General features: G+C 46.7%; 1 protein-coding gene across 3 annotated transcripts in view; it reads right to left on the reverse strand.

Annotated features, from left to right (window-relative positions):
- Positions 1–19005, reverse strand: part of CROCC (ciliary rootlet coiled-coil, rootletin) — a 71866-nt gene that overhangs the window by 38010 nt on the left and 14851 nt on the right. For 2 of the 3 annotated variants that reach the window (XM_083750046.1, XM_083750045.1), the window contains exons 7-12: positions 11517–11682; positions 10266–10372; positions 7227–7454; positions 6215–6311; positions 3385–3489; positions 2418–2639 (exon numbers count right to left, since the gene is read on the reverse strand). In XM_083750046.1, the coding sequence (XP_083606172.1) occupies positions 2418–2639; positions 3385–3489; positions 6215–6311; positions 7227–7454; positions 10266–10372; positions 11517–11682 (925 nt within the window). Of the gene's footprint in view, positions 1–2417; positions 2640–3384; positions 3490–6214; positions 6312–7226; positions 7455–9008; positions 9183–10265; positions 10373–11516; positions 11683–19005 lie in introns of those variants that run through there. The other variant, XM_083750047.1, reaches the window with a different exon arrangement.

The following is a 19005-nucleotide window of genomic DNA, read 5'->3' on the forward strand; positions in this document are numbered from 1 at the left end:
GCAGGCTCAGGATCAGACCGGCAGGTAGCAAAGCCCACGCCCAGATGAGGAAAAGGAGAACTCTGATCGCTGGGGTTGTTACCACTGTATTTCTCTCCCAGAGAGCAGCTCACAGCACAGCAGAGAACCACCACCATATATGAAGCAGTTAATAATAATAATAATAATAATAATAATAATAATAATAATAATTTATTATTTGTACCCCGCCCATCTGGCTGGGTTTCCCCAGCCACTCTGGGCGGCTTCCAACAAAAGACCAAAAATATACTAAGATGTCAGACATTAAAAACTTCTCTGATGTCTAAAATGATCTAAGCATCAATAAACACAGTTCAGCAGAGAAGGATACTACGATTGTTGGGACTCTGGTTTCCAGTTTCCTCAAGTTGACAGATTGTGCAGAACAACCAAAACACACAATGGGTAGTAAATTTAGGCCAGCAAGGCGGGCTTACTTGTCGGCCTTGCATTCTGGTTGCACATGTTTTGTGCACATGTTTACTTTCTCTATCTATTGTTGTCTTGTACAATTCTATGGAAGCCTCCTGAGAATCTCTCTTTCTGACTGTCTTTCCTAAAGGTAAAAAGGTAAAGGGCCCCTGGACGGTTAAGTACAGTCAAAGGCGACTATGGGGTTGCGGTGCCCATCTCACTTTCAGGCTGAAGGAGCCAGTGTTTGTCCACAGACAGCTTTCCAGGTCATGTGGCCAGCATGACTAAACCGCTTCTGGCACAACAGAACACCGTGACGGAAACCAGGGCGCATGGAAAAGCCGTTTACCTTCCTGCCAGATCAGTACCTATTTATCTACTTGCACTGGTGTGCTTTCAAACTGTTAGGTGGGCAGGAGCTGGGACAGAGCAATGGGAGCTCACCCCATCATGGGGATTTGAACCGTTGACCTTCTGAGTGGCAAGCTCAAGAGGCTCAGTGGTTTAGACCACAGTGCCACCCGTGTCCCCTGTGTCTTTCCTAAAACCAAGTTATTAGCCCCACCACATCATGGCAAGTGATGAGGCTGCCAACTAAGGCTGCAAAACCAGAGCTGAGAGGCTGGATGCCATTTGGAAAACAGTTGTCCCTGATCTGGGTGACAAGAATCAGAATAAGTTACGGAAAACGAGACCAACTGAGGATATTTGCATGTTCTAGACAGGGCAGAAGCCCAGTTTGTATTCCTGCTCTCACACAGGGAGAGCGAGCAATGCCTTTTTGGGGGTGGCCTCTTCCCTTGCAGTTTAGGAACTCCTCTCTCCCCTTCCCGCCCCCAATCTTGAGTGTCAGTCAGTCAAGTTTATTGCTTATAGCCAAAGGCTGCTGCAATGTATACAATGTCATTCATGGACTATATGCAACTGGCCGAGATGACTGGCAGAATCCGAGACCTGGGAGAAGAGAGGGTTGAAGAAGACTGGAAGAAATTTAAGATTTATTTACAAAAATATTGTAATTTGGTTGAATGTTAAGAAGGATGCTAGATCACAAATAATTGTCCACCACTGAATTACATCTGAATTCGACGATAAGTGAGATTAAGGAAAATATAAATCTTTTGGAGAACTGCTAGATCCTATTTAAATGAGCGGATATAAGATTGTAAACAAGATGGTAATTTGCTTGGAAAAAATTTTTTTTCAACGATGTAAGTGGGAGCGGGAGACGTGAGGGAGTCCAAAGAAGTGACGAAATTATGTTATGATATAAGTAATGTTGTTTATTATTTATGCATTTGTATTCAAAAAACTTAATAAATATTTATATAAAAAAATACAATGTCATTCAATAAAATATATACTAATTTGACACAAAAACATAAAACATTTACATTGTCAAAACCTGACCTAATCTGCACAAAACTATAGAAACTCTTTAATATATAAATTGAAACATTTGGCAATAAAATTTATAAGCTAAAATCACGGTGGGGCCACTCATATATTAACAGCAATATTATATAATACAATAGACAATTATGTACAAAGTTTAGTGAGAAAGATACAGCTTGGTGTAGATGGGGGTCAAATAAATTCATCTCCTTTGCAGGTGATAGCTATCTCGGCTATATAATTTTTTCTAATTTTCCTGGCGGCAGTTGCAAAAAGTGCTACATAACAGGTCACATACATATCAATGTCTGCAAGGAGATATAGAATCGTGGCCCAATCTTGAGTGAGACAAACACTGTTTAGGGGAGCTTTTCAATATTCAGTGTTTTATTATGTTTTTATATATGTTGCAAGCGGCCCAGAGAGGCTGTGGCAAAATTATTATTATTATCCTCTCCCGCGCTCCCTTCTATGAAGTGGGCCTACTCAGGATTTTGGCAAGGGCCTTCTTCCCCCAGGTGCACCACCTGCCTCCCTGGGTGATTGGGGCTGTGGGGTGGGAATTGGACGCCCCCCTCCTCCCTTACCTGAAGCTGCAGCTGGCGCTTCTGCAGGGCCGACTGCACCACCACCAGCGTGGAGTCAGGGAAGATGGGGGACAGGCTGCGGCGGTGGGGGGAGGAACGGCGCAGCGGGGAGGGCGTCCGGAAGCTGGAGGACAAGCCCCGCAGGCTGAGCCCGGTGGCATCGCTGTCTGAGGTTTCCGTGGCCGGGAGGTGGATGGCACTGTCCACGTCGGAGATCACAGCCTACGGGGAGAACAAAAATAAAAACTCACAGTGGGACCAGGCAGAAGTGCCCCCTCGCCTGCATACCTGTATACCTGAAGGAGCATTTCCACCCCCATCATCCAGCCCAGACACTGAGATCCAGCACCGAGGGCCTTCTGGCAGTTCCCTCACTGTGAGAAGTGAGGTTACAGGGAACCAGGCAGTGGTGCTTGCCCTGTGGAACGCCCTCCCACCAGACGTCAAGGCAATAATCAACTATTTTACTTTTAAAAGACACCTGAAGGCAGCCCTCTTTAGGGTTAGGGTTGGTTTTTAATGTCTGACGCTGTATTGTTTTTGATATTTGGTTGGAAGCTGCCCAGAGTGGCTGGGGAGACCCAGTCAGATGGGTGGGGTATAAATACAGTCATACTTTGGTTTGAAGTAGCTTCAGGATAAGTATTTTCGCGTTGCATGCTGCGGCGACCCAGAAGTAGCAGAGCGCGTTACTTCCGGGTTTCGCCGCTCATGCATGCGTAGACGGTCAAAATGACGTCATGCGCAGAAGTGGCGACCCGCAGACCCGTGGGCGGGGGTTGCATTTGCTTCTGGATGCGAATGCGGCTGCGGAACGCTCACATCCAGACGTGCCACTGTAATAAATTATTATTATTATTATTATTATTATTATTATTATTATTATTATTATTATTATCATATCTCAGCTTCAAAAGAGATGAGTCAGATGCCACGAAAGGGACAATGGGGGTCCTCTGCCCTGTACCTGAGCGAGGTCACGCAGGGTCTGCTGCAGCAACTCAGATTCTGTCCGCAGGGCTTCCACCTCCTCGGCCTCCGCCGCAGCCTGTTCCTGGGCATGGGAGGCTTCCTGGAACCAGACATGGGGCAGGACGGTCAGCAAAGCAAGAGGGGCTCTCTGCCAGTTTCCGGCTGCTGGACATTTGGAGGGAGGCAGCTTGGAGGGAACTCAAAGGAACAGAGGATCCACGAAGAAATACCGTATTTTTTGCACCATAACACTCACTTTTTTCCTCCTAAAAAGTAAGGGGAAATGTCTGTGCGTGTTATGGAGGGAATGCCTACAGGTGGCATGCCTACGGATTTTCCTCCTCTAAAAACTACGTGCGTGTTATGGTCAGGTGCGTGTTATAGAGCGAAAAATACGGTAAATAAAATACTAAGAATATCATATAGTAAAAGGCCAGAGGCATTCCTTTTAGGAATTTTAAACGATGATGTTCCAAAAGACAAAACTAAATTTTTCTTATACGCGATGCCTGCAGCATGAATCCTGGTGGCTAAGTATTGGAAAGGGAATCAGTTACCCACTAGGGGAGAGTGGTTATGTAGGCTTTCAGAATATTTAGAATTAGCCAAATTGACAGACAAAAACCAAAAAGTGAAGTAAAAAAAAAGATTGGGAGTGCCTAAATGAATACCTTAAAAGTCAAGGTTCGAGGGTAGAAATCTGGCTGAGTCTGGAATAACCTTGTGAAGTGAAAGGATAAGAAAGAGAGATTTATATCTAGATGTTAGGATAGAGATGATAAGGGAAACAGGAAGACACAATGAGAGATAAAGGAGGTGCTGTGGGATTGGTAGAAGTCAATGTTTGTTTTTCTTTTTAGTGTTTATATTATTAACTTGTAAGATATGGATTTGCTTTTTTGTTTTTGTTTTTTGAATGTTGTTTTTTGTTTTTTGTGTATTGTTATTTTTCAATATTTTTCGTGTTGTTGTGTGGAAAATACTAATAAAATTTATATTGTAATTTTTTTAAAAAAAAATTAAACAAAACCAAAGAAAACAAAGGAACAAAGGAACAGAGGAGCCTGCCTGACACTCAAAACCCACCTACCTCAGTGTCGTCTACACTGGCTAAACAGCAGCTCCCCAGAGTTTCAGTCCTTCCCACCCATACCTGGTTCTACTTACCAGGGATGAATCCTTAACCTGCTGGGTGCCATAGCTGTCAACTTTCCTCTTTTCTTGCGAGGAATCCTATTTGGAATAAGGGAATTTCCCTTTAAAAAAGGGAAACGTTGACAGCTATGCTGGGTGCCCCAAAGATGGAGCAAGCTTGTTTTCAGCTGCTACAGAGAGGGGAGCACCCAAAACTACCAAATTCAAAATACGAGAAAGGAAATTCCGAATCAACAAGAGGAAGAACGTTCTGAGGGTGAGAGCAGTCCGGCCGTGGAACAGGTGGTGGGCTCTCCTTCATGGGAAGTTTTTTAGCAGAGGTTGGCTGGATTGATGTCTGTCAGGGAGCCTTCGGCTGCGATTCCTGCATTGCAGGGGGTTGGACTGAATGACCCTTGGGGTTCCCTCTGCAGTTCTACAACTCTATGATTCACCCAGGTAGGGTCGGAAGGGCTTTAAGCATTAATAAATCTCCTCCCTCTGGTTCCACCCCCCAGTTTTTCATCCATGGCAAAGCTCAAATGAAGTGGGACTCGAGTGAGAAGTATGGGAAGAAGATTAGACCATAATGTACACAGGCACCAAAAGGGGACGAGGAAATTTACCGTTGTTCTCAAAGGAGGCAGAGCAGAGTGGGGTTGGGAAAAGGGAAGAAAAGTTTAGGAAAACTCTCTCTCTCTCTCTTCCCTTTTTAAACATCTCAATATAAAAGAAGACACCTTCACCCCGGTATTGCTCCCTTTTATCACATACACAGCCCAACAAGACAACGACAAAAATCCACCAACGACATGCAAACCAATATGGCTAACCTGATCCCAAACACCCACCCACCCCACTCACACATGAAAACGAAGACCACCACAGCCAGACACAAATGAACAACCACATCCTAGGCCAACCCCAACCTCTCTCACCACCAAAGGAACACAAGCGAACAGCAGAGAACCGACACAAGCAACGCTGACACCAAACCCTACATATACAGTGGTACCTCAGGTTAAGTACTTAATTCGTTCCAGAGGTCCGTTCTTAACCTGAAACCGTTCTTAACCTGAAGCACCACTTTAGCTAATGGGGCCTCCCGCTGCCGCAATTTTTGTTCTCATCCTGAAGCAAAGTTCTTAACCCGAGGTACTATTTCTGGGTTAGCGGAGTCTGTAACCTGAAGCGTCTGTAACCCGAGGTACCACTGTAGTAAGTAAAATAGAAACACCCCCCCACTCCCATCTCCACCCCCTCTTTCCCCCTTATTTTCCCAATGTCTCAACAAATGAAACTGATTTGTAAAAAAGTTACATGGAAAAAATATATATACAAGAGAGAGACATTGCACACACTTTTGTAAATCAAGGAATGATTGAATGAATGAATAAATAAATAAATAAATAAATGGAATATTGGAGCACAGAAAGCAGAAGGAGGAACACAAAGGTGGGATGAAAGCAACAGAGTCCCAGGCTCAAGTGGGAGAGGAAGGGGAGGGGGGGGACACATGCCAGCCTGGGGGGGGGCAGAACCAGGGGGGGGCTGCGGCACCAGGAGTGGGGAGACCCCTTAGGGCCACACGGCCCCCGACAGAGCCGATGCCTGGCGAGCTGCATCTTCTTGAGGGCCACCCAATGCCCTCCATCATCCTCCTCCCCCAAAACCCAGCTGCCTCCTCTCACCAAACTCTCCAGCTTCTGGGTCAGCACCTCAATTGCCTTGGTCTTCTCCGCGTTCTGGCCTTTCAAGCGCTCCAGGCTGGACGTGACTTCATTGATCCTGGAGGGCAAGGGAAGAGAAAGCCTCGGTGGTCAGTTCTGGGCCGGTGTGGGCGTTCGGGGGTCTATTCTGGCCTTGCGGGGCATGGGAGAGCTTCGGAAGTAGTCCTCTTGCAGGCAAAGCATATGGGCCCTGCGCCTGAGCCAAGCTCCTCAGCAGAAACCCCACATGCAAAGAGTGAGGAACATTTCGGGGGGGGGGAGGCCATAGCTCAGTGGTTGAAAGACATCTGAAGACAGCCCTGTATCAAAAAGGTTTTATTTTATTGTGTTTTTATGCCTTGGAAGCTACCCAGAGTGGCTGGGAAAGCCCAGCCAGATGGGCGGGGTATAAATAATATTTGTTTGTTTGTTTGTTTGTTTGTTTGTTTGTTTGTTTGTTTGTTTGTTTCCCCCAGCCACTCTGGGTGGCTCCCAACAGAAATAATAATAATAATAATAATAATAATAATAATAATAATAATAATAATGCAACAAAACACCAGACATTAAAAACTTCCCTAAACAGGGCTGCCTTCAGACGTCTTCTAAAAGTCAGATACAGTGATACCTTGGGTTAAGAACTTAATTCGTTCTGGTGGTCCGTTCTTAACCTGAAACGTTCTTAACCTGAGGTACCACTTTAGCTAACGGGGCCTCCTGCTGCCGCCGCGCAATTTCTGTTCTCATCCTGGGGCAAAATCCTTAACCCTTCTGGGTTAGCGGAGCCTATAACCCGAAGTGTTTGTAACCTGAGGTGCTTGTAACCCATCCTTGACATCTGATAGGAGGGCGATCCACAGGGCGGGCGCCACCACTGAGAAGACCCTCTGCCTGGCTCCTCCTACCCCGACCACAGGCCATGCTGGAGGCCAGAGCAGGCTCCCCTGCCAGGTGCTAAACCTGCCTCCCCCAACCATTCCCCCCTCCCTGGTACCTGTTGCCCAGCTCGGCCTTCTCCATGTCGCAGCGGACCTGCAGCTGGATCATGTCGCGGACCTTGTCCTTCAGCTGCTCCTCCAGCTGCGCCATCAGCAGCGCCTGCTTCTCCAGGGTGGCGCCGGTGCTGCTCTCCGACAGGCGCAGGTTGCTGCTCAGGTTCAGGCAGGCAGCGTGGACCGTGCGGCTGGAGCGGGAGAGTTCGTGGCCCAGCTCAGAGAGGTCCCTGCCGAGATAGGGAGCAAGAGGAGGAGTTGCTCAGGGGAGAGAAATGCAACTAACAATATACCCATATTTTTCGCTTTATAAGACGCACTTTTCCCTTTCTAAAAAGGGGAAATGTGTGTGCGTCTCATGGAGCAAATGCAGGCGGGAGGCTCTGCTCACCGCTACCTTTCAAGAGCCGCTGGAGCATGTGTGCGGCTCTTCGGGGCTTTTTCCCGAGGAGGAAAAGGGCAGCCCTTTTTCAACAGGAGAATAATTTTCCACGGGGAAAGCCCTCAAGAGCCGCACACACACTCCGCACGCTCTTTAAAGGGAGCGTGGCTCTTGGGGGGAGCCTCGCCTGGGCAGGGGAATGAAGGCTCCCCTTGCCCGGGAGAGGTTGCACGCAGCTATCCCATAACCTTCTGGGATTCTGAATATTTTTTTTTCTTGTTTTCTTCTTCCAAAAACTAGGTGTGTCTTATGGTCTGGTGCGTCTTACAGAGCAAAAAATACGTTAAGTACAGTGGTACCTCTGGATGCGAACGGGATCCGTTCCGGAGCGTCTGCGCATGCACGAGCGACGAAACTCAGAAGTCATGTGTTCCGTTACTTCCGGGTCGCCACGGAGCGTAACCTGAAAGCGCTCAACCTGAAGCGACTTTAACCCGAGGTATGACTGTACCGACATCGCAAAGGAGCAGAAAATACTTTTTATGTCTGGGACAACAGCCGCTCAGATGCTACTAGCCCAGATATAGAAAGAAGACAAAGGAGAGAGAAATGGCAAGCTAAGCTGATGGACTACATTGAAATGGCAAAGCTGACTGGAAAACTCACAAACCAAGAGGACATTTAAAAAAAAAAAAAAAAAAATGGGAAAATGTTTATAATTTATCTAGGAGACCCCTGCAAGCAAATAGAAACATTAGCAGGATTTGAAACCTACTTGTAATGTAACAAATACTATGGATAATATGATTAAAAATATAGAATATGGAATAATATGCAGCTGTAAATGTTGACACTAGGACCCATGGAGGGGATGGGTTGGAAGTCTTGAGATTCAGAGTAATCTCTATAGTATATGGATATGCATTTGGAATGTTATAAATTCGTATTTGTAAAATCAAAGGAAAATGATTTCAAAAAGAGAGAGCAATGCAGGGAACAACATGCTCCTCCTCCTCACGAGCCACTGCACAAGCAGCACCACCAAAAATGCACTTAAAACTGTGCTCCGAGCTTCTTAAGATTCACAGTTACCATTTAGTTCAGGTTTCTAGACCTCATGTGGTATGCTGATCTAGCATGATTTTCAAATGGCTGGGGAAAATGCTCAGTCACTTCCTGCCCCTACAAAATGACGAGCAGACAAGGGAATAAACATTCCACACACACACACAAAAAGCACTGAGAGGGACATCTGCTCGATTTAATCAATTAGTATATTTTTGTGCAAATTATTATTTTATTATTATTTATTGAATTCATATACCACCCTGTACCTGGAGGTCTCAGGGCGGTTCACAGAACAAAATCAAAATATAAAACCACAAAATATATACAGTCACACCTTGGATCTCGGACGCCTTGGCTCCCGAACGTTTTGGCTCCCAAGTGTCGCAAACTCGGAAATGATTGTTCCAGTTTGCAAACTGTTTTTGGAAGCTGAACATCCAACAGGGCTTCCGATTGGCTGCAGGAGCTTCCTTCGGCCAATCAGAAGACACACTTTGGTTTTTGAATGTTTTGGAAGTCGAATGGCCTTCTGGAATGGATTCCGTTCGACTCCCATGGTATGACTGTAATCAAAATGAAAACAACAAAACTATAACACCCCCCCCCAAAAAAACCCCACTACATTTTAAATGGGCAGAATCAAGCAGATTTGTATAACTTTTCATTTATACACCGATCTGCCCAGTTTTCTCAGTAGCTGTTTTTGGAAATGTCCCCTAATACAGGCTCCAATCACAGTCAGGGCTGGATTTAGGTTTGATGAGGCCCTAAGCTACTGAAGGTAATGGGGCCCCTTATATGTCCAGATGTCCTTTGTCAACAACAAATTGTCATTTTTGTGTGTGTTGGATATACGCTATATGGTAATTTATGGACCTAATAGATATCTAGCCATTTGCACATGTTGCCATGCAACCAGTACATGCAGAACGTAGGCACCCTATGTACAGAAATGAGCAAACCAGTGATATTTTAGGGCAGGGAGAAGCAACCTAAGGCCCGGGGGCTGGATGCGGCCCAATCGCCTTCTCAATCTGGCCCGCGGACAGTCCAGGAATCAGAATGTGTCCTTTTATTTAAAATGCATCTCTGGGTTATTTGTGCGGCCTGCCTGGTGTTTTACATGAGTAGAATGCATGGTTTTATTTAAAATGCATCTCTGGGTTATTTGTGGGGCATAGGAATTCATTCATTATTATTTTTTCAAAATATAGTCCGGCCAACCACATGGTCTGAGGGATAGTGGACCAGCCCCTGGCTGAAAAAGGTTGCTGACTCCTGTTTTAGGGAACAGGATAGCAGGTGGGGCCCATTACTTACATCATAGGAGCCTACACAACACAAAACACTGTTGCTGTATGTAGGTTTTATTTTATTTGTTTTTTATCTTATATTTTGCAAACGTCCATCCATGGTTTTTCCCTTTAAATTTGTTGGGGGGGGACCGAGAGTGTGGGGCCCTAAGCTATGGCTTGTTTAGCTTATATGTAAATCCGGCACTGGGCGCAGTAACAACAGCAGCTTGAGCCTGGGCAGTGTGAACAGGCCCAGGTTTGGGGCTGTGGCCAAGGTTGCTGTCCTGGGGGCTGACCTTTCCATCGTGGTCTTCATCTCCCCAAAGTGCCTCCTGAACCCCACCACTTGCCGCCAGAGGGTTAGCAGGCGGCTGTGCTCGTTGCGGAAGTACGTGTTGAAGGTCTGAAAGGGAGAAGGAGAAGCCGCAGGCTGAGGACAGTGCCGGCAACAAGAAAGCGCTTCTGCAGTGCCAGCCCACAAAAATTCAGCAGTCAGGGGGGCAGGCAGCCGTCTTCTCAGGGAGGCAGGTCCCGCAAGCTGTCCCCTCATTTCATTTTTTTTAATTATTTTTTTGTTTTTTACCAGCCACCAAAACACAAACAGTGAAACCCCCCAGGCGGCTGATACATTGGGTATACAATATTCAATAATATATATATCCAATAATATTCAATAATAACATATTCAAATTAACTATATGTACACTTCTATATACCTTAACACTCCTCCTTCCACAAAGTTTATTTAACTTTTAGCATTTTAAAGGTAAAAGGGACCCCTGACTATTAGGTCCAGTCGCGGACGACTCTGGGGTTGCGGCGCTCATCTCGCTTTATTGGCTGAGGGAGCCGGCGTACAGCTTCCGGGTCATGTGGCCAGCATGACTAAGCCGCTTCTGGCAAACCAGAGCAGCACAGAGAAACGCCGTTTAGCTTCCCGCCGGAGCGGTACCTATTTATCTACTTGCACTTTGACATGCTTTCGAACTGCTAGGTTGGCAGGAGCAGGGACCGAGCAACGGGAGCTCACCCCGTCATGGGGATTCGAACCGCCGACCTTCTGATCAGCAAGTCCTAGGGTCTGTGGTTTAACCCACAGCGCCACCCACGTCCCTTTAACGTTTTAATTGCCCCAAATTGTTCAAACCTACTCAAATAATTCAATATCTTCTCAAACCAATCCTCCTCTTTCTCACTGACCTTAAACCCTTTCATTCTATGTATCTTCACAGTTAGATATTCTAAAATTATAATATTATTCAGTTTTTTCCTCCATTGGTTCACCCCTAGCTCTTCTGCATTTTTCCAATTACTCGCTATAACCTGTCTGGCTGCAATTACCATCAGTTTTACCCATTTGCATTCCTCTTTTCCCCCTCATTTTAAAACCTGCCGAACCCTTTTCACCAGAGGCAATGAAGGCACCGAGGACAGGCTCTGTGCTCTGGCATCCCTCTGCCTCTTCTCGGACCGCTTTGTATCCCTCCCCAAACTTGCCCCCTGCCTCAAGCCCCCCACGCCACCCCAGGTTCTCCCATGCCCCAGACCTCCTCCTCTCGCCTCCAGTCCACTTCCCGCTGCTCCAGCTCATCCCGGGCTTTGGTCCAGTCAGCCGTCAGCTTACGGATGTCCTCACTGAGGGCCTGGTTGGCCGTGTTCGCCTGGTCCAGCTGGTCCCTCAGCATGGCATTGACCTGGGCAAGGCTGGTGCTCCTGCAGATGACAAGGGGCAGCAGGTAAGGAGGCAGGTCTATTTGGTACGTGTATGTGTATATCTATAAACATATATATATATATACACCAAAGAATTGATTCTTTTGAATTATGGTGCTGGAGAAGACTCTTGAGAGTCCCATGGACTGCAAGAAGATCAAACCTCTCCATTCTGAAGGAAATCAGCCCTGAGTGCTCACTGGAAGGACAGATCCTGAAGCTGAGGCTCCAATACTTTGGCCACCTCATGAGAAGAGAAGACTCCCTGGAAAAGACCCTGATGTTGGGAAAGATGGAGGGCACAAGGAGAAGGGGACGACAGAGGACGAGATGGTTGGACAGTGTTCTTGAAACTACCAGCATGAGTTTGACCAAACTGCGGGAGGCAGTGGAAGACAGGAGTGCCTGGCGTGCTCTGGTCCATAGGGTCACGAAGAGTCGGACACGACTAAACAACTATCTATCTATCTATCTATCTATCTATCTATCTATCTATCTCTATCTATCATCTATTCATCTATCTATCTATCTATCTATCTATCTATCTATCTATCTATCTGCCTCCCTGCAGATGCATAGGAAAAGGGTGAGAAATCTATTTTTATTCATGGACACGACTATAGTGGCAAGAATGTTACTTGCCCAAAACTTGAAAAATGCAGAAGTCCCAGCAAAGGAAGAATGGATACAAAAACTTATGGAATATGCAGAAATGGCAAAACTTACTGGAAGAGTAAGAAATCAAGAAAGCAAACTTTTTATAAAAGAATGGAAATGGTCTATTGAATTACAGGCCGATCTCATTATTAAATAATGATTACAAAATGTTCGCAAACATTTTGGCAAATAGGATGAAAAGAATTTTAAAGGAAAGGATACAGAAGGATCCAGTAGGTTTCCTTCCTGGTAGACAGATGAAAGAAAACATAAGAAATATAATTGATATAATGGAATATCTGACTAACAGGAAGGATAAACAAGCAATGTTAATTTTTGTGGATGCGGAGAAAGCCTTTGATAATATTTCTTGGAAATTTATGTTAAAAAACTGAGAAGCGATGGATATGGGCCAATCTTTTCTAAATGGTATAAAAGCAATACATTCAGAACAAAGAGCAAAACTAATTGCCAATAATATAATAACGGAAAATATTGCAATAACCAAGGGTAATAATAATAATTTTTTATTTATACCCCGCCCTCCCCAGCCAAGGCCGGGCTCAGAGCGGCTTGCAAGCAATAATAAAAACAAGATGAATGATTACAACTTAAAAACAAAAATAAAATACAACATTAAAATAATGGAACATTAAAATATTAAAATGTAGCCTCATCGCAGGAGAAGGAAAAGAAAGAAAGAGGAGGGAAAAAAAGAGAGAGAGAGAGAGAGAGAGAGAGAGGGAGGGAATCAAATTGGCTCCAAGCCAAAGGCCAGGCCCTGCGGAAAGAAATCAGATCCTGCAGGGCCCTGGTCTCATGAGGCAGAGCGTTCCACCAGGCCGGAGCCAGAGTTGAAAAGGCCCTGGCTCTGGTTGAAGCCAATCTAACTTCTTTAGGGCCTGGGACCACTAGGGTGTTGTTATTTATGGACCTTGAGGCTCTCCGTGGGGCATACCAGGAGAGGCGGTCCTGTAGGTACGAGGGTCCTAGGCCGTGAAGGGCTTTAAAGGTCAAAAGCAGCACCTTAAATCTGACCCTGTACTCCACCGGGAGCCAGTGCAGCTTGAAAAGCACTGGGTGAATATGCTCCCATGGCAGAGACCCCATGAGGAGCCTCGCTGCAGCATTCTGTACCCGCTGGAGTTTCTGGGACAGCTTCAAGGGCAGCCCCGCATAGAGCGAATTACAGTAGTCAAGCCGGGGGATGACCGTCGCATGGATCACTGTGGCCAGGGCGGGGCGGGAAAGGTAAGGGACCAACTGCTTGATGCGGCGAAGGTGGAAAAATGTCGCCTTGGCTGTTGCTGTAACTTGCGCCTCCATGGAAAGGGAGGCATCAAGGATTACACCCAAACACTTAACGGAAGGCAATGGCACTAATTGGGCCCCCGCAAGAGAAGGGAGTTGGTCCCTCATCCCCATGCCATCCCGACCTAGCCATAGGACCTCTGTCTTCGAAGGATTTAGTTTCAATCGGCTCCCACGAAACCATCCAGCCACAGCTTCCAAGCATCTGGTCAGTGTGTTCGGGGCCGAGTCAGTGTGGCCATCCATCAGCAGATAGAGCTGAGTGTCATCAGCATATTGGTGACAGCCCAGCCCATAGCTCCGGATAATCTGGGCAAGGGGGCGCATAAAGATGTTAAAAAGCATCGGGGAGAGAATTGCGCCCTGCGGCACTCCACACACCAAGGAGTGGCGCAACGACATTTCCCTCCCTAATGCCACCCTCTGTCCCCGACCAGAGATAAAAGATTACAACCAGTTACGGGCTATGCCCTGTATCCCTACGTCTGCAAGGCGGTGGTCCAGAAGATCATGATCGACCATGTCAAAGGCTGCTGACAAATCTAAAAGGATCAGCAGTCCTGACCCGCCTCGATCCAGTTGTCTACGGAGATCATCTGTTAGGGCAGCCAGAGCCGTCTCCGTCCCAAAACCAGGACGGAAACCGGACTGAAATGGATCTAATGCCAATGTTTCCTCCAGAAACCTACCAAGCTGTTCAGCAACCGCTCTCTCAATTACCTTACCCAGGTATGGAAGATTTGAAACTGGGCAGTAATTGGATAGGTCTAAGGGATCTAATGAAGTTTTTTTTAAGAGTGGACACACGACTGCTTCCTTCAATTCCCCTGGGAATGTCCCCGTGTCAAGGGACAAATTGATAATTTCAACCAGGGGGGTCCGCACAACATCTGGACACTCCCTAATCAGCCAAGACGGGCACGGATCAAGGAGGCAGGTGGTGGGCCTACCAACTTGGAGGAATCTATCCACATCAGTAGGGAGTATCCGATCGAAATGGTCCAACACTGGACCTGAAGTCAGTCGAGGGGCCTCCAGTTCAGTCACTGTATCTAAATTGGCAGGGAGGTCACGGCGGAGCAACAGGACTTTCTCCGCAAAAAAACTCGCGAATGCCTCATAGCTGTGGGTCGAATTTGTGCTTAAATTTGGTTGTCCTCCTAAGGACGTTATTGACCTAATTATTTTAAAAAGTTGTGCCGGGTGAGAGCTAGCGGATGCAATGGAAGCTGCAAAGTAAGATTTCTTAGCAGCTTTCATAGCCATCTCATAGGCTTTCATAAGCGTCCTATAAGATGTTCTTGAGGCTCCGGCACGAGTCCGTCGCCATACTCGCTCTAGCCGTCTGAGATCCCGCTTCATTTTCCGGAGCTCCTCAGTAAACCAAGGGGCCCGGTTTCGACGGGGTCGCAGAGGGCGCTTAGGCGCGATCTCATCAATGGCTGCCAAGAGCCGGTTATTCCAGTCCTCAACAAGGTCATCTAATGAGTCGCCAGGAAGGCTTGTCGGAATCTATCAGGATCCATCAGTTTTCGCGGACGAGCCCAAATGGGTTCGCCACCCGAGCTGGGGAGGAGCGGGAAGTCTATCTTGGCTTTCAGAGCGTAGTGATCAGACCATGGCACTTCCACAGCAGGGAGCATGATCACATCTATGCCAGCCCCAAAGATCAGATCCAACGTGTGGCCTGCTTGATGAGTGGGGCCCAAAACAACCTGGGAGAGCCCTAGTGTTGCCATGGAAGTCACTAGGTCCAGAGCCTGTGAGGAGGGAGCGGCATCGACATGGACGTTGAAGTCTCCCAAAACCAGTAGGTTTGGGAACTCCAAGGCCCAGCCCGCCACCACCTCCAGCAGGTCTGACAGGGTGGCTGCAGGTGTGCTGGGTGGTCGGTACACCAGCCAGACAGCCAAGCTCTCCTTGGTGCCCCACACGAGACCAACACATTCAATGCCGGAGATCGTCGGTGATGGCAGAGCTCTGAAAGAGCAATCCTCCCGGAATAACAACGCTACTCCTCCCCCCCGACCCACAGTCCGCGATTGATGGAGGACAGAGAAACCTGGGGGTGTTATCTCATGTAGGGAGACTACTTCGCCTTCCCGTACCCAGGTCTCCGTCACGCAAGCCAGGTCAATCCCCTGCGAGACAAAAAAGTCACGCATGGTGGCGGTTTTGTTGCCTATGGACCTGGCATTGCACAGCACCAATGACGGAGGTGTGTAATCCTCACTCTCCCTACCCTCATCCCTTGGGATGGGGCGTAGATTGGAAGGGGTTCGAGGATCACTGCATCTCGAAACCCTTCGCCGATAGCGATATCTAGCCCCACCGCCATTCCTCCCTAGCCCTTCAATTGTGGAAATCCCAGATCCCATACCAGCCTCCCCAATAGATGGGTAACACCCCCTCAATAACAAGTCATCCTTGGGCCAGGACTCATGGGTCAAAGTGGTATGGGAAAGAGGTGGAGGTCTGATAGGGTAAGTATCCCTAGAAGATAAAACCCAACCAACCGCACCCCAAGCGGGGGGGACAGTCCCATGGTGTTTCATTAACTGTCAATCCCCCTCTCCCTCCTGGGTTAATTGGAGGATTGTTGGTTCTATCTGTGGCTGTGGAAGTATTAATGAGGTATGTGTTATAAAATGTGGATCACTGGCCAACGAAGAGCCAGATTTGAATTCGGAAGATCTGTCCATCCTGTCTCGCCAGGAGTACAGTAGAGAAGGCTGATCATTCTGGTAAGTTTTTGGAACATTAGGCAAAGGTCCAGATGTAGATTTGGTGCTGGATATCTCCAGATTGTCAGCAACATAGAGTTCTTTATGTGTTGTTGCCATAGAAATGTCGGAGACACCAAATTCCTCATCTAATTTGGTGTCGTTTGAAAAGGGAACAGGGAGTTGCACTGATGTCTTTCGATGGGATAAAGAGCTATTGGACGTCTTTAAATATTGTGCTCTAGGCTCTACTGTCCTTATATTTTGGGTAGAAATCTCAGTCTTTATACTCATTAGCCTCTTCTTCAGGTCTTGTAATTCTAGGCTTACAGAGTTCTTTTCTTCCTTCGGGCAATTAGTATTTCTAGTGTTGAGCTTGGTTTCCTTTATCCACATTAGCTTTGACTCTATGCAAGGGACCAATTGCCTCCTAGTTTCGTCCTTAAATACCCTCACTGGGCGGAGAGAATGGAACCACCATAGGGTATCCTTTATCTCCATGAGTCGAGATGGGAGGGTTGATGACCTAAAGGTCATAAAAAGGCGCATGGTGTTTCTCAAGGTAGGCAGGAAGTGGAAATTTTCTAGATCTACATTTCGGTAATGGTAATTCAGGAGCTGAGACAAGGACATAGTAATTTGTCTGCGGTTCATCCACCTATGAGTGTATCGGTGAATCTCAAGCATTATCTGGTTCATTTGCAAGACTTGACAGGACCTCACTTCATCCATAGTTTGAGTTGGTGAGTTGTTAACAGAGTCATTTCTTATCATCCTTTTAAGCCCGTGGGCATTTAAAGGGGAGGAACTAGTATCCAATTGTTTCTCAATGTTAACTGTTCTGGTGAGGATTTCATCCAGTCTTTGGAGAACCAGAACCATAGTTTCTGCAGACAACATGCAAATCTCTTGGTAGGGTTGAAAGCAGGCTCCTCTGATATCTTGTTCTAGAGGCACGGGTGGGTCAGCGTTAGGAGTGGAAGGAATCCCTCCTGCTCCTGCTCTTGCCCTCTTGGACGGATTAGCTTTTTCTGGGAGGAGGGGGGTCGGGTCATTGACATCCTCCTTAAGGGGGGGTGAGGTTCCCCCAACGTTGTTACTCACTGTTTGTTCTATTTGCTCTGTTTTCTCGGTTTCCTCAACCCGCTCTGTTTCTGAGCCAGGGCAGATGGCGTTGGCTCTCTGCTGATTCTTTGTTTTAGAGGAATTGTGAGTCTCAATAATGGTCTTCTGGCTCTTTGCACCTCGTTTTCTCCTTCCGGCAGGCATTCTCAATAAGGAAGGGACAGTTGGAGGAGTGTCACTCCAATGAGGAGTGACAGTTGGAGAACTAGGCCTCAAACCTTCCGGCCTAAAAGAGCAGGTTTTAGCAGGGAAAGCCACACCTCTCCTTGAACACACTCAGAGGTGGATATTTAAAGCACAGCCTGGAAAGAACAGGGCAAAAATTTAAGTGTGGATAAGCCCTTAGATTTAAAAAGAAGGAGATGTTCCTGCCTCTCTCATGGCGTTCAACCCTTCTGGGCTGCCCTCGGAATGTGGAATAAGATGTCAGGAATAAGCTGAATTACATCCACAGACAACTCCTGGCCTCTCTACTCACTATTAAGATTTCTTTGTTGCCCCAAGCATCAATGATGATAGCCTAAAATGAAAGACAGACGTAGAACAGGCGCGATGGTGGTGGAGGAGTGGAGAAAATCTCCTGGAAATGTACACACAGAAGTGGCTCGCAGGTGGGACACTTTTGAACAGAGGGAGGGACAGGGAGAAGGGGGAGGCGGGGTGGGGTGGGGTGGAGTGGGGTAGGGAGACAGAGGTGGTGCAAACACATCCGTGGAGCCAATCCAGCGTTCCAGATGGTATGTTCCCCACCGCCTTGCCCCTCTCCCTTCCAGCAAACCACAGCAACCTACCGGCCAGGAGGCTCACACAGGGTACAAGACAAGGGTGTCCTCTATCACCGTTGCTATTCATATCAGTCCTGGAAGTCTGATTAAGTTCAATAAGAAACAATGAACAGATAAAAGGGGTATCGGTTGGCCGTAATCAATATAAAGTAAAGGCGTATGCTGATGACTTGGTTATAATGATAGAAGATCCTTTCCAGACTACTAAAGAAGTATTAAAAGAAATGGAAGAATTTGGACAGGTGGCAGGGTTTAAACTGAATAAGGAAAAAACCAAAATAATCGTGAGAAACATAGACCAAGAAATTAGTGAAAGAATACAGCAACAGACAGAGATTGAGGTGGTAAAGAAAGTGAAATATTTAGGGATTGTATTGACTTCCAGGAATATTGATTTGTTTCAAAATAACTATGTACCAGTATGGAATAAAGTTAAACGAGATTTAGAGGTGTGGGGCAGAATGAAATTATCATTTTGGGGAAGAATTGCAACGATTAAGATGAGTCTGTTACCGAAAATGTTGTTTCTGTTCCAAGCAATTCCAATAATTAAAGGAGTAGCAATATTTAAAGAATGGCAAAAAGTAATTTCAAGATACATCTGGCAGGGCAAAAAGCCGAGAATAAAATTTAAGTTGTTAACAGATTTAAAAGAGAGGGGAGGCTTTGCCCTGCCAGACTTGAGGTTATACTATGAAGCATCATGTATATGTTGGTTGAAA

Source organism: Podarcis gaigeae (genome assembly GCF_964106915.1).
Source record: "Podarcis gaigeae genome assembly, chromosome: 8".
In the NCBI taxonomy this organism is placed as follows: domain Eukaryota; kingdom Metazoa; phylum Chordata; class Lepidosauria; order Squamata; family Lacertidae; genus Podarcis; species Podarcis gaigeae.